At 53.0% G+C, this 13,579-nt stretch overlaps 1 protein-coding gene across 2 annotated transcripts in view; it reads right to left on the bottom strand.

The window, feature by feature from the left end:
• Positions 1-690: 690 nt before the first annotated feature.
• The window catches only part of HIP1 (huntingtin interacting protein 1), a 46,852-nt gene continuing 33,963 nt past the window's right edge, over positions 691-13,579 (bottom strand). For both annotated transcript variants that reach the window (XM_077311794.1, XM_077311795.1), the window contains exons 13-31: positions 13,355-13,427; positions 12,832-13,015; positions 11,601-11,689; positions 11,387-11,503; positions 10,969-11,070; positions 10,466-10,660; positions 9,854-10,001; positions 9,258-9,344; positions 8,838-8,945; positions 8,307-8,443; positions 7,980-8,090; positions 7,702-7,760; positions 7,076-7,169; positions 6,338-6,438; positions 6,097-6,202; positions 5,035-5,158; positions 4,735-4,799; positions 4,538-4,649; positions 691-3,732 (exon numbers count right to left, since the gene is read on the bottom strand). In XM_077311794.1, the coding sequence (XP_077167909.1) occupies positions 3,713-3,732; positions 4,538-4,649; positions 4,735-4,799; positions 5,035-5,158; positions 6,097-6,202; positions 6,338-6,438; positions 7,076-7,169; positions 7,702-7,760; positions 7,980-8,090; positions 8,307-8,443; positions 8,838-8,945; positions 9,258-9,344; positions 9,854-10,001; positions 10,466-10,660; positions 10,969-11,070; positions 11,387-11,503; positions 11,601-11,689; positions 12,832-13,015; positions 13,355-13,427 (2,032 nt within the window). In that variant the 3' untranslated portion in view covers positions 691-3,712. The remainder of the gene's footprint in view (positions 3,733-4,537; positions 4,650-4,734; positions 4,800-5,034; positions 5,159-6,096; positions 6,203-6,337; positions 6,439-7,075; positions 7,170-7,701; positions 7,761-7,979; positions 8,091-8,306; positions 8,444-8,837; positions 8,946-9,257; positions 9,345-9,853; positions 10,002-10,465; positions 10,661-10,968; positions 11,071-11,386; positions 11,504-11,600; positions 11,690-12,831; positions 13,016-13,354; positions 13,428-13,579) is intronic.

The following is a 13,579-nucleotide window of genomic DNA, read 5'->3' as shown; positions in this document are numbered from 1 at the left end:
AGCTGCACTTCTCATCAGGGAGTAGCCTTTTCGATTTCCTGGGGTGGGCGTCGTGGTGTGGTGCATGGAACTGAATCTCATCCAGGCCCGATAATACATGAGCTCATGGACATCTGGAGGGCCGCAGTTTGACTACCCCTGGTCCAGTGGAACAGTTTGGTCACTGTAAGGCAGACTGCAGGACTAACAGACCACTGGTCTGATCCAGCACCTACATGTTTCTTAAAGCCTCCTTTCTGTGCTGAAACAGATTCTTTTTACTTGGCTCCTGGAGGGATCATCTAGGTAGGACTCTACAGATTAGAAGAACTGGACAGTAGAACAAGAACTCAAGCAGCGTGCATCTAAAGTTCTGGCCTTCAAGGTGGTGGGGAGAGCTAGTACTATTTCTAGATTTTGCAGCAGTCTCAAAGTATATCTGCAGTTAGAGAGAGGCTTGAGGATGTGACTGGGGCAGAGTCATTCTGGGTACCAGCTTCCCATGCTAGCACGGAGTCCATTCTGGCATGGAAAAGTTTGATTCCTCCATCTCTGGTGGGAGGTCGCTTCAGCCCCGTGTTAAAGGAATCACTGCACCTCTGCTGGTATGATCACGTCAGAAGATTCCCCTTGGTCTCACCGCAAGACAGCTTCCACCGAAGCAGTAACTCTGCAATTACCCATTCCCTTCCAAGCCTGAGAACGAACGAGTGGGTTGAAATATTTATTTAAAAATTGAAAACACACATTCAACATATTATACAAAAAAATTCCTTGTATTTAATACAATAATTAAAAGTTTTGTTGGAAGAAGAAGAAAAAAAAGAGCTGGCTGCCTGGACCGATTGGTGGGGGCCCAAAGCACATGGTGGGCGGACTTAGTCGCTTACAGGGAACTGCTCGGATGGAAGTTTGTTCACCGCCACCCCCGGATTTAAGTAAAAGTAAAAGGAAGAGAAAGAGCGAGCGTTTGAGGAAGAATCGTTCTGTCCCCAGCCAAAATGGCCCTTTTCTGCTAGCGTCACGGCAAACTTCTCCAGCTGGTCCTCATCCTCTTCCTTTTTGCCCCCAACATGTGTGGCAAATCAGCCTGAAAACCTGAGGTAGTATAGGGGCATGGGGGGGGGGAGTTGGGGTGTCCCTGGGAGAGTTTGAACTGGAGGGAGGGGTCGACACCATATCAGCTCCACTGCCTGTGCTATGGCAACAGGGTCATTCCTATTGCTTCGGAGAGGATGGGCAGCCAAGTAACCTCATTCGAGCTGGCGGTGGGAGGGGTGCTATTTGGTTCTTGGTCTGCCAGTCGAGCGGCAGGAAGGCCTGGGGTATAACAGGCACCAGTTTGTTAGGCGATCTGAGCAGTGGAGGCCGGAGTGGATAGGCAGGTACTCGAGATTCTCAAGGACCAGGAAAGCAAAACACTCCCCTGCCCCCAGAATGGCAGTGTGCAACAGGCAGGCTTCTTGTTGAGTAATACCTGCGGGGAGGGGGATGCAAAGAAGCCTGGCACGGACTTGACACGGTCAAGGGCCAAGGCTCCATCAGCAAGAAGAAGAGTTGGTTCTTACATGCTGCTTTACTCTACCTGAAGGAGGCTCAAAGCGGCTTACAGTTGCCATCCCTTTCCACTCCCCACAACAGACACCCTGAGAGGGAGATGAGGCTGAGAGAGCCCTGATATATCTGCTTGGTCAGAACAGCTTTATCAGTGCCGTGGCAAGCCCAAGGTAACCCAGCTGGCTGCATGTGGGGGAGTGCAGAATTCTAAAGCTGGATCAATTAGCAACGCCTGCTACATACAAACCTCTGATCAGGCAGCTCGCTCCGAGGTGTAGCTTGCCATGAGGAAGGGGGTCAAGGGCACATTGCCCAGTTCACTTCTGCTGAGTTTTCTGACTTGAATTCTTCCCACCAGCCCCCCTGCTGGCTGAAATAGACCCCTGGGCCTGTAGAAACCAGATCTGTGGTGGACACTATCCAAGGCTGCAAGACATTATGCAGCTTCAGGCGGATGCTACCCTATCTGGGATGTGGAAGTAGGAAGCCACCCAGGAGTCTGACCTTAGAAGGTTTGAACCAATTTGTTTTTTTGGCTGGGTGGTGGGGGAATCAGTTACATCAAGGCAAAAGGGACAATCCCCTCCCCAGATGTTCTCTGGCTACTAATGGTACTATCCCAGCAAGGGAACCCTGGGAGGAAAACATTGCAGTTCTGACAGCTGTTGATGCGACTCTGAGGAATCGACCACCTAGCCAATCTTTGTTCAGGGTATGTGTGCATTTTACTGGCCTGTTCAGCCAGACACAGGTGGCCTAGCCCTTTCCCAAGGCCTCTCTGCATAGCAAGACCTGGGTTGAAAAATATGGTTTCATGTGCTTAGGGCACCGACACTGAATTCCTCCGTGCGTTCCTTCAGGAGCCAGAATGAACAAGGGCATGGCATGTCCCCTTCCCTGCATAGACACCCCTCTTCTGGGCAGAAGGGCATTCTTCCTCTGCCTCTCCCTCCAGCCATGCGCCATCATCTTCCCTTAAGAGGGTCACAGTGATTGTGAGGTGCCGGAGGCAGCTCAGCTCAACTGCATCTAATTGCTAGTAGCAGTGAGAAAGAGAAGCCAGATCTACGTTAGAATCCAGGCTCCATCCTAGATTCTCTGTCCGCTTCTCCCTGGCTCTGACGGGTTGCAACGGCCCAGGGAGAGGCTGCATTTGGGCTTTTCTGGGTCTAGTAACTCTTCCTTTGACAATGAAGTCCACATTGCAGAAAGGCAACCGGTATCATGTGCGACCAGCAGTTGGAGCCCCTGACAATCTGAAACACGAAGCAGTTTGGGCCCCATCAGCATCCCCCCCTCCTCCTCCCCCAGCACCAGAACCTTTTCCAGCACCTGGATTCTCGGCAGTTCACGGCTGGCACAACATGCTGTGAACTCCTTCAGGGCAGCAAGAAAGGATCCATTTTGCTGAAGCAAGATCGGAGCAGGCACTGGGCTAGTGAGAAAGATCCCGGAGACGAGGCGTGTGCCCTGCCAGTCGCCAAACAGCTTTTGGAAGGGCTTTTCGGAGGTCAGATTGGCTGGAACTCTTGGGATGGCTTAGCCCGCATAAGCCTTCTGCACCAGGGACTGAGTGCCTCACAGACCGGTCCCTTTGTGCAGTTATGGCTGCCCCTAAAGCTCCTTCCGACCCTTGCATTCCTGTGCTGGGCCTCTTGCTTGCTGGAAAAGGGCGGGCGCCACACCCCTCCGCTTCCCCCATCTCAAAACAAACAGTATGAGAATCTCTTGCCAACGTTTCAGCTCTGATCCCGAGAAGAGACAGGCGAAAGGAGCAGCAGCGTGAACAGTGAGACTACCACAGTCCCTGGCATGGTCAAGAGCCAAGGCCAACCGGCAGCTCAGAGGCTGTGCAAATAAGGAAGAAATTGGAAGGGGGGGGGAGGAGGAGAGAATGCAACTCTGCAACAATGCTGCAAAGCTGTAATACATATGGAGTGCAGAGCTGGTGTCTTGTGGCTATGGAGGGACAATGCTATCGATGCTGCCTAGGAGAGAGCTACCGTTCCTCCTCTCCAGCCTGCACGGCCGCCGCCTCAGTCGGCAGGACACCCTAGCCTGACCAGCGTGAGAGAGAGAGAGAGAGAGAGAGGAATGTCTTGGTGGGCACAGGCATTGCGGTACGTTCCAAACTAGTTCGTCTCATCAACGGGAGGGGCCTCTTCTTCCAGCTGCCTCAAGGAGCCAAGTCTGCGCCTGGGAAGGAAAGCAGTTAGCGTTTCAGCTCTGGTTTATCCGAAGGCTGCAGTTCGCAGGGGCTGTTCTGAAAAGACTCTTTCTGTGGCACATTGAATTATGAAAGCCAAAGCAACGTGCTTAGAGGGAGAAGTAGTTTTGAAATGCACGGCTGTGGGGCTCTGACTTGCGGAAACTTTAAGACTGCAGGGCCGAACCGACAGCCTGAGTTGGAAAGGAATCCTAGCTTGCTTTCACCCACATGTTGCTAACCTTTCCATTGGCTCGCTGGGCCCTGGCATAACATTCTGAAGTGTGCCCCATCCCAAAGGTGGGAAAAGCCTCCCTGCATGGGATTTTTCCTTTATTCTGGGCGGCAAACCACCTTCAAAAGAGCAACATCCTCCAAGCCAGCCCCCTCCTGCAACAAGCTCCCCCGGGGCAAACGGCTATATTCATATTCAAGTGCTTCAGACATAGGAATAGTAACAGAAGTTTAGAGAGGTCTTTTAATGATGTTTTATTACTTTTTAACTAAATGCGTTTTTCTTCTATTGTTATCTTAACTCGTACGTTGTACCTGTTGTTTTGCTAACCACCCCGGGCCAGGGGTTGTACAAACATCCAAATAAATACATTAAAATGTTGTATTTGTAACAGGAGCCGATAGCAATGCCTTTGGTAAACACTGCTCCTCATCTTGCCTGTCCTTGCAACCCCCCCCCCCCCAGAAACAGAGGGAATTGATGCAGATCTCTGGTCCAAAGTCAGGCAAGACTCAAGAGACCAGAGAGCTCCCCCCCCCCCACATCACTTTTCAACTTACCATTCTCATCCCAGCCTTCAGCCACCCCGGCCAGTTCATAGTGTTTCTTGCGCAAGTCGCCCAGGCGCTGCCGTTCCTTCTGCAGCTGGCTCTCCAGCTCTAACACCCGCACCTGGCAAGAGAGGAAAAGAACTTTCCCATCAGCATGCTGCCGTTCCGGCCCTGCCCCGCCCTGCCCCGTCCTTGCCACCATGTACCTGGGAGTCCATTTCTTGCCGCTTGATTTGCGTTAGAGTCATGGCAGAGAAGTCCATGCTGTCTGCTGCAGAATCACACAATTTCAATCATTTTAATTAAAGGGACTCGTGGCTACCTGAGAAGCCGCTTGCTTCCAGCCCCACCCTGATCTGGTGGAAACTAAGCGGCAAGCATGGATGCATCCATGGGATCCTAGCCAGGGGATTGCCACGCTGGGGTAGGGGGATGTCCAAATAGAGGGTGGAGGCAGCTAGAAGAAGCCACAACCCAGCTCTAAAGCCGACATGGAAACTACCTACCTTTCTCCTCAATCTGCGACTTCCCCGACTTGGTGGAGGCCACCACTCCCGCTGTTGCTTGGTTGACAGCCCGAGAAGCGACTTGAAGTTTGCTGAGGTTTGCGCTGTCTTTATCCGCTTTCACCTGCCGGAACAAATTGGGCAGAGTCAGATGCTGGAAGGAAAAATCCATCAGCTACCTGCCTGTGGCACACTGTGAAAGAACAGAACTAGCAACAAACAGCCTCCAAAACGTGCCTTTGGAGGACCATAAAAATTCAGAAACAGAGATTTGCCTGCTGGCAGAAAGGTCCTCTGCAGCCAAGTGAAACACCAGAGAGCAAGCTTGGTGAATCACACACTGGGGGTTAGGATCAGCTTGCTCTCAGAGATACAATTCCAACCAGCAACAAAGCCCATAAAACACTTTTTTTCACCCCAAAAGTTTTGCTATTTTTGTCCTGTAAGACTATTAGGAACTCTGTGTCAGAAGAATCCTTCTGCAGCCTACAGAGAATTTAAGGTGCATTCCTGGAGAAATCTGTCAGGCTTTTGTGGTACAGAGCAGCTGTCAAGAATGCAGCTAACCCAAGCTGGAATCAACCATGAGCCATTCTTTAGTGGAGGGGAAAACACCAGCTTGCTTCAAGAAGGCCTACAGAGTAACTAACAAAACAACCTCTGGAAACTATGGGAGAATTAGATCCAGCTGGGTAGCACTGATGATAAAAGAGCAAAAATTCAAGTTCAGGCACAGGTTAGAGAAGACCATGATCCAAGCCCAGTAGCACCTCAAAGACAAAAACAATTTCCATGGCATAAGTTTTCAAGAGTTAAAGAATTTGACAAAGGAAGCCTTGATTCTCAAAAACTTATAACTGGGAAATCTTGGTTTTTAAGGTGGTCCTGGACCTCTCTTCTACAAGAGAACTAAACCCCTATCTTAGTCCTCACCTTGTAGGCATGTTCCTGGTCCTTCGCCTATTAAGTCATATCACTGGCCATTACCCACATGAACTTGGGCTCCATTGGTCCACTTGGCCTTCAGATGAGCATCCTGGCCCATCAGGGGGAAGAACTTACCTTTGAAGCAGCAACGAGTTGAGCCGTGCTGGCTGCAATTTCATGGGAGCAGACCATCAGCTCCTCAAACTTCCCTTTGCCTTGAACCACCAGATCAGCAGCATCCCTGTTAGAAACGGACACAGGCTGGTTGGGCCCCTCCCAGTACCACATGACACTGCCCAGCTGCTGATCTAGTTTACAGTAGACCATGTGCAAACTTAGAGGGGATAGCCAGAGGTTGGCCTCCTCTGACACTTACACCATGACAGTCGCTCCCCATCCGACGGCCTTGGAGGCGGAGATCAACCCCTCTGTCCAGCGGGAATTCCGGGCATAGAACTCCTTGGGGGACGCTGCTCCCTGGACAAGAAGGAAATCTGAGTATTGGAAATAATTCCCATGCTCATTTCTTCTGTTGTTCGCAGCGGTGACTCGAAACGACTGGCCAGAGCTTGGCAAACCGCAGAAGATTACAAAAGAACTTCCCCCTAGAACTACACATTCCAGCCACAGACCATGAGAAACAGCTTCCTGCTTGGGAGAAACCCTGCAGGCTCCCTCTACACCAGGGGTGAGCAAACTGTGGCTCTCTATGGACTAAAATCCCATGCGTGTGCTGGCAGGGACTCATGGGAATTGTAGTCCATGAACATCTGGAGAGCCACAGTTTGGCAACCCCTGCTCTACGTTCACCATCAACCCACCAAGCAAATTCTCAGTCTGTGACCCTGGAAGGTAGGTGGAGGAGCACAGGGAACAAAGCCAGGCTCTCCCCTTCAAGCCTCTCACCACCCCACCCGCCCACTACTTGTTTGGTGTGGCCACATGTTATTCAAACAGTAGCAGCATCCATTCCAGTGGTTTGGCTTGTCTATCAGAATGAAGGCTGGTGAGCAACTTGCAAGTTCAAGTTGCCTCTCCCTCTCGACTCGGCTAGAAGCAGAGATCGTCGGCTTTAAAAATAAGAATGAAAATGAGCAGAGGCGGTAAAACTCACCCTTCCGCTCTCCACAATCTCTCGCTGGAGGTCCTTGGAAGCCAGCACCAGATCCTGGATCGCCTGCATTAAGCCTGTGCAGGAGCCTAGAATCCTACAAGAGGCAAAGGCATGGCATAGTTCAGCCCAAGCCGAAGGACAAAAGAGCAGGCGGAAGAAGCGCCACAGTCAAGGAGAGGATGAGGGCAAGAGAAGGGCTTTCCCCACAGCATGTTAACTGGGGAAGGAGAACATGGTAGAGCGAGAGTTTTTATTGCTGTTCATTTCAGTCCTTCATTTATACCTCGCTGTTTGCTCCACTGGGGAGCCAAAGCGGCTGGTGTCAGTCTCCTCCATTTTATCCTCACAACAAGCCTGCGAGGTAAGGTATTTATTTATCTATTTATTAAATTTCTATATACCGCCCTCCCATAAGGCCGGGGGATTTTGGCAATCAACGTGAGGGACAAGAGCAGGAAGGGCTGGGCAGCACAAGGAAGTTACCCCGTTTTTTAGACATGAATAGAATGTGTGTGGCAAAAAATGGGGCACGGGGACCCCCTTCCACCCTGCTTGCTGCTTGCTGACCACCTCTGCCTCCCCCAATCATAGCTGCTCGCATAGATAAAGCAACCCTCCCTACCAACCTCTCGTTGACCTCAAGCTTCACTCCGGTGTCCCCGGCCCGTGATTTGCTCAGCATCTCCTGTTTTGACAAAAGTGGGGAGGTGTCAGAACTATAGGGGACACACCCAGGCACATCAGGAAATGAAAGACACCCACTGCCAATCCACAGACCCCCACCCCCACCATCACACGCACTCCCTGGAGCTCTGCTGGAGCCAAAGTTCTCTGCCCCAGCCGTGTCTTTCTGAAGGGTGTCAATCAGGGGAGGTAGGCGGGCCCATGCCTTCCCCTCTCTCACCTCAATTCTGGCAGCAGCTGTCTCGATGGCCGCCGCTGTGGCCGCCATCTCCTTGTCCACCAGGTCCCCCAGTTCATCCTGCCGGACATCGAGGCCTTTGGGGCGCAGCTCCTGCAGCAGACGGGACAGGTCATTTAGAGGTGCTTCTTGGATCTCCACCCTCAATCCCAGCTTCAAATGAAAGGAAGAGAGACGCAGAGAGCCCCCTGCCTCTCCGGTTTAGACTTCAGGGTTAGAGTCACCTGGCTACTCCTGGACTTCACTAGGGACTCCCCACCCCCTCGCCTCCCTCTGACCTTTCACCTTTCCTCAAGCGATGCAGCTCACCTCCCCGATTGTGGCGATCCGGCCAAGGCAGCTCCTCAAGGCTGCGCAATCAGCGCTCTCCAGCGAAGCTGCATCCTTCAGGGCCCCAAGATAGAGCAGGGCCTCACTCCCACACTGTCGGCAGGCCTCCAACAACACTAGAAGAACGCCAGTGAAAGCACCGTTCAGCCCTGCAGCCCTGGAAGTCCCAGGCCCTCTCCTTGCCTGCCCCCTCCCTCGCCAATGCAATACACCAGGGATTCTCCACCAGGGCCCATGGACCGCTGAAGGAGCATGGAATGGGGAGTTCTGGGCTGGCTTCTCAGCTCCTATTCTTTCCGGTCTACAAAAGGCAGAGCTGCCATAGTAGTAGTAAAAGTGGGGGAAGGGAGCAAAAGAAGGGTTAAGGGTGTGAGTAGTGATGTCACATCCTGAGGTGTGGCAGGGGGCGTGGCCAACTGACATCACTTCCAGGACTCCTCGAAGCCTGAGAAATTATTTCAGGGACTTCCACCACGGTCAAAAGGTTAACAAACGATGCCATAGACTCACGGTCAGCTGGCTCCATGGGGGCCATGTGCGAAGTGGCACTCGCTTGCAGGATGGTGTCTCCGGTCAGGTGGGCAAAAAGAGCCACGCTTGACAACAGGCTGCTGACATCTGGGGGGCAAATGGAAGAGAGCGCTCAGCACATGGGGCGCTGATCGAGTCCTTGCCCCAGCGGGCCAACGAAGCTGCCCACTTCAGCTGCCTGGGCGAAGGTGGAATCAGTTTGAAGCCACGGAGAACTCTGACATTCAGGATAACACTGCGGCTGTGTGTCAGTCCTGCTGCAACTCACTGGAAAGCATACGCCTCCGACTCTGGGGCCTGGCGACTTGTGAATGTGCTGAGATTCTTCCGGCCTGCTACCCTGGCCACCAGGACTCACCTTGACCCTGGACTACTGAGTGAGGTTCTGGTTGCTCTCACCTGACCGGTCGGCAAGGTACTGGCCGCGTGCCTCCTCAAGCTGCTCGGTGGACTTCAGGGCAGCCGCCGTCCGAGACAGAAGGTAATCTGCAGCAAAAGGCCCAAGATGGATTAAACACACTTCCCTCGATTGCAAAAAAGAACCATCCCATTCAAAATGATATGCATAACACAATGTCATCGGGACTCTTTCTGCTATTTGGCAGGCCCCAGACACTGTTACTTGCAGTATCTTCCAGGAGCAGAGAGAGCGAAAGGGAGGAGGGTCAGTAAGACCCAAAGTGGGCCTGATCCCTGTGTCCACTGAAGCCCAGGCTTCATAGGGAAGCTGCCCAAGTGCATATGGGCTGTTCTAGAAAAATGGAAGAGTTCATAGAATCATAGAGTTGGAAGGGGCCATACAGGCCATAGAATCATAGAATCATAGAGTTGGAAGGGGCCATACAGGCCATCTAGTCCAACCCCCTGCTCAATGCAGGATCAGCCCTAAGCATCCTAAAGTTACGTGTTTCCCTTTGGGCGCACGAGGGCTGGAGAACACACATGTGCTGCACATGGACATCTGCGAGGAGGAAGATGTCTCCTCCCACACTGACCTGCAGAACTTGTGCAGCTGATGTGAACGGGGTCATCCAGTCGGTTCAAGGCGTCCTGGACCATCTGCTCAGCCTCTCCCAAGGCGCACTGCAGGAGAGCAAACTGCTTGTCCAGCAGCTGCTGCTGGAGGTCCTGTGCATTGCGCTCCTGCAGGCGGGCAAAGATAAGACAGCTGGTACACAACGAGGCTCCTTTCCATGCCTGCCTTCTCCCTGTTTTGCGGTGCAAGATCCCAGCATGCAAAGCAAGGGCCTGCCAAGGAGGAACTAAGAGGAACTAAGACCCGAAATTCTGGGAAACCTTGTTGGTTTGGGGGGTCAAACAGATTCCATCTGATTTGCAGAACCGGGGGACAGGTCCGAAACACCATCCCAAATACAAGATCAGGAGATCAGGATGGGTCTTGGTCTGCCTGATACGGTGTAGATGCCCGCACAGCCTGTCTGGACACGGAACACAAGCCCTCAGGACTTTTCCACAGCTCTAGACAATCAGATGTTCCGCCCTATTGATTGCATTGAGTCGGACTATGTAATCCCCTTGGAGCCTCAGCAAGAAAGGAGGCGGATCAATGAAAGGCATTTGCAACATCTCTCTCCGGCCAGGCATACCTTTTCCCCCAAGCGACACTGCAGCTCTTCCAGGGTCTTGCTGCTGTTCTCCTTCTCCCTCTCCAGGGCTGCCTTGAGCTGCTCCATTTCGGCCTGCAAGGTTGCCCTCTGCTGGTCATGCTGGGCCACGGTCTCGGCCAGGGTGTCCCTCTCTTGCCGCAGGCCGGCCAGCTGGGTGCTTTGCTCTGCTTCAGACTAACCGACAAGCCAAAGGGAGAGTGCCACAGCTGCACAAGGACCGCCTCCCAGAAGCCCTGTGGGCCTGATCCGTCTCCCCTGGCTTCTCCACCCCCCCTGCCTGTGCTGCTGCTAGCAAGACCAGCCTCTGAACCCATCCCAACTGCCCTGTTACATCATGATTGAGAACACATCTCAAAGCCAGCCGGGGGCGGAAGACAGCAGATGCCGGAAAGTACACTGGGGGGAGGTCACTGCGGGGGGAGGATGAAGAAAGACCCTGAGAAATGTTTCAGAGGGAGAAGTGCAGGGCGAGAGGGACTCACCTGAGTGCTGCTCTCAACAGTGCCTCGGAGGCTCTGGATTTCTTGCTTGCTGGCCAGGAGCTCCCTCTTCAAAGTCTCCAAGACTTCGGCCTGCTCCTGGGTCTGCAAGCAGAGCGCCCGAGAGTCTTTACACCCTCTTGCTAGCAACAGCCCTAATCCCTCGCTACTTCTCCTTGCATGGGGGCACCCACAAGGAAGGCTGTCAACTCAGAGGGACGGGATTTGTGGAGATTTGAGGGGTAGAGCCTGGAGAGCAGAGCAAACTCAGGGAGAATGCTATGGAGTCCAGCTTCCAAAGGAGCCATTTCCTCCAGGTCTGTGTGAGCTGGACATCAGTGGTAATGCTGGGGGGATCTCCAGGACCCACCTGGTGGTTGGCAACCCTATTGAGGACGCCTCCTGCCGCCCGCCACCTCACCTTCCGCTGGGCCTGCTTGCTCAGCTGCTGAAAGGAGTCCTCCAGCTCTTTCTTCTCTCGTTCCACGTCGCCTTGGACCTGCCTGGCCACCGTGACCTGCTTGGTGACTTCGGCATTCTAAGCAGCAAAAGCAGAAAGGGAAAGAAGTAGGGGCCGGGTCACTGGGGCTGCCGCTCTGCCTCCCAGGACGAAACGCGAAGGACGGCGGTGCTACCTTGCGCAGGAGGTCTGCGTGGTTCTGCACGAGCTCACTGTACTTTTCCTTTAGCTTCATGTAACGCTGCTCGGTCGCTTGTGCTTTCCCTGCAACAGAAACAGAGCTGTCAAACCAGGGTCCCATCCGGAAGATGAGCTGGCAAAGATGGCTCTTCTTTTGACACAGAACCCGAAAGTGCAAGGGAGACAGGGTAAAAATTCGGTCCTCCTCTCTCCGTAGCAGCCTGAGCCAATGTTCCCGAGCAACTGATGCACCGGCCTCTTCCCTGCATCCCGCTGCGGTCTTGGCCATCCCCTAAAGTAGGGGTAGTCAACCTGCGGTCCTCCAGATGTCCATGGACTACAATTCTCATGAGCCCCTGCCAGCGAATGCTGGCAGGGGCTCATGGGAATTGTAGTCCATGGACATCTGGAGGACCGCAGGTTGACTACCCCTGCCCTACAGAAGGAGGACACTCCACAAAGGACTGCTAACATGCTGTCTGCTGGCAGCCACAAAAGGGCATCACGGGGCCTGTTCCCACAACTCTCTCCTGGTTCATGAAAGCATCTCTGAAATGGGATCTCTAGACTCGCTTTTCGAATTGTGCCCAGGTTTGAGAAAGGACAAACGGACTGATATATTTTAAACCCATCTGTCCTATACAAATAGCTGCAAGGAAGTTTGGGGGAGCCACGGTGTGCATGATTTGAGTTTGGCTACTGTATATTCCAGGTTTTCTCAATCATGATTTCGTGAAACCCTGAGTTTTCTTGATGGCTCTGGAAGGGCTTCCCGAATGAGTGGGAGTGAATTAATCATTCGTATATTTTAAAAATTTATTCAAAATTTATCAGGTGATATGACCATATATGGTCATGTTGACCCTCCCCAAATGGCCAATGATGGACCTGGAAGGGTGGGGAGGGGAGGGGCTTTGGGTGGGCGTGTCCTCAGCTCGGCTTCCTAACCGTATTCTGCGCCACTTCTGCGTTTTCTCGAAGCCTGAAGAATGTTTCAGGGGTTTCTCAATGGTAAAAGAGCTGAGAAAGACTCATATATTCATTAGGGCTAACAGTATCATAATATGACTGACGTGCAGCAACGTGAGGCCAAGTGGCTGTCCACCATGGGACAGCCTCCCTTGCGAAGTCAACGAGCCAATCAGATGCCCACATGTCTACACCACCACCCCTCCTCCCGGGTACCCTGCCAGAAGAGGCCGGGGACTGCCCATTGCTGCCCTTACTCTCAATCTCCGTCAGGCTGCGCTGGGCCTTCTCGGTGTCTTCGTGTCGCTTCTTCAGCTCGTCCAGTTCGGTCCGCAGGAAGTCGCTCTCGTCCAACGCCTGCTGCTTCAGGTGCTGCTGCTCCGCCAGCTCCGCCTCCAGCTCGCTGATCCGCCCCTTCAGCTGCACCACCAGACGGTGGCTCTGTGGGCCAGAGAGAGTTAGGGGAGCGGGGCTATAAAGGGATGCCTCTAATCTTTGTTATAGTTGCAAACCCAATCTCTTACTCCTTTGCTCAGGCATACTGATGCTGCACTATGGGACGCGCAAAGGCTTTATAGCCTTTATCTGCATATTAATATAACTTGTGTCCTGGGAACCTGGTCCTGTCGAAACCTGACCCTTCCCTGCCAGAGGTATACTCTGGCCTCCCACGCCAACCCTTGCAGACTTCCTTGCATCCCAAGCAGGTTCCAGCATCCCACTAGGGAGTCAGTGAAGGGCGGAGGGTGGCGGGGGGGGGGGATAAGTGTTTATATTCACCTCTGCCTTGAAGTTTTTCAGTTCCTCCTTGAGGTTGCTGATCTCTCTGTGCAGCTGCTCAATCAGCTGGTCCCTGGAAGCAATGAGAGACAACTGCGTCACCCAGTGGAATTATTGCCTTTGGCAGAACACAACTGACACAGGAAAAGGATCTTCATTCACGGCCACACAAGCAGGTTCGATCCAGGGTGCAGGCAGGTGGGCCCCACCTGCCCTTCACCCAAC

The sequence above is a fragment of the Paroedura picta genome, chromosome 15, assembly GCF_049243985.1.
Source record: "Paroedura picta isolate Pp20150507F chromosome 15, Ppicta_v3.0, whole genome shotgun sequence".
Classification (NCBI taxonomy): domain Eukaryota; kingdom Metazoa; phylum Chordata; class Lepidosauria; order Squamata; family Gekkonidae; genus Paroedura; species Paroedura picta.
The sequence above is the reverse complement of the archived record's forward strand: the minus strand, read 5'-3'. Positions and strand labels throughout refer to the sequence as shown.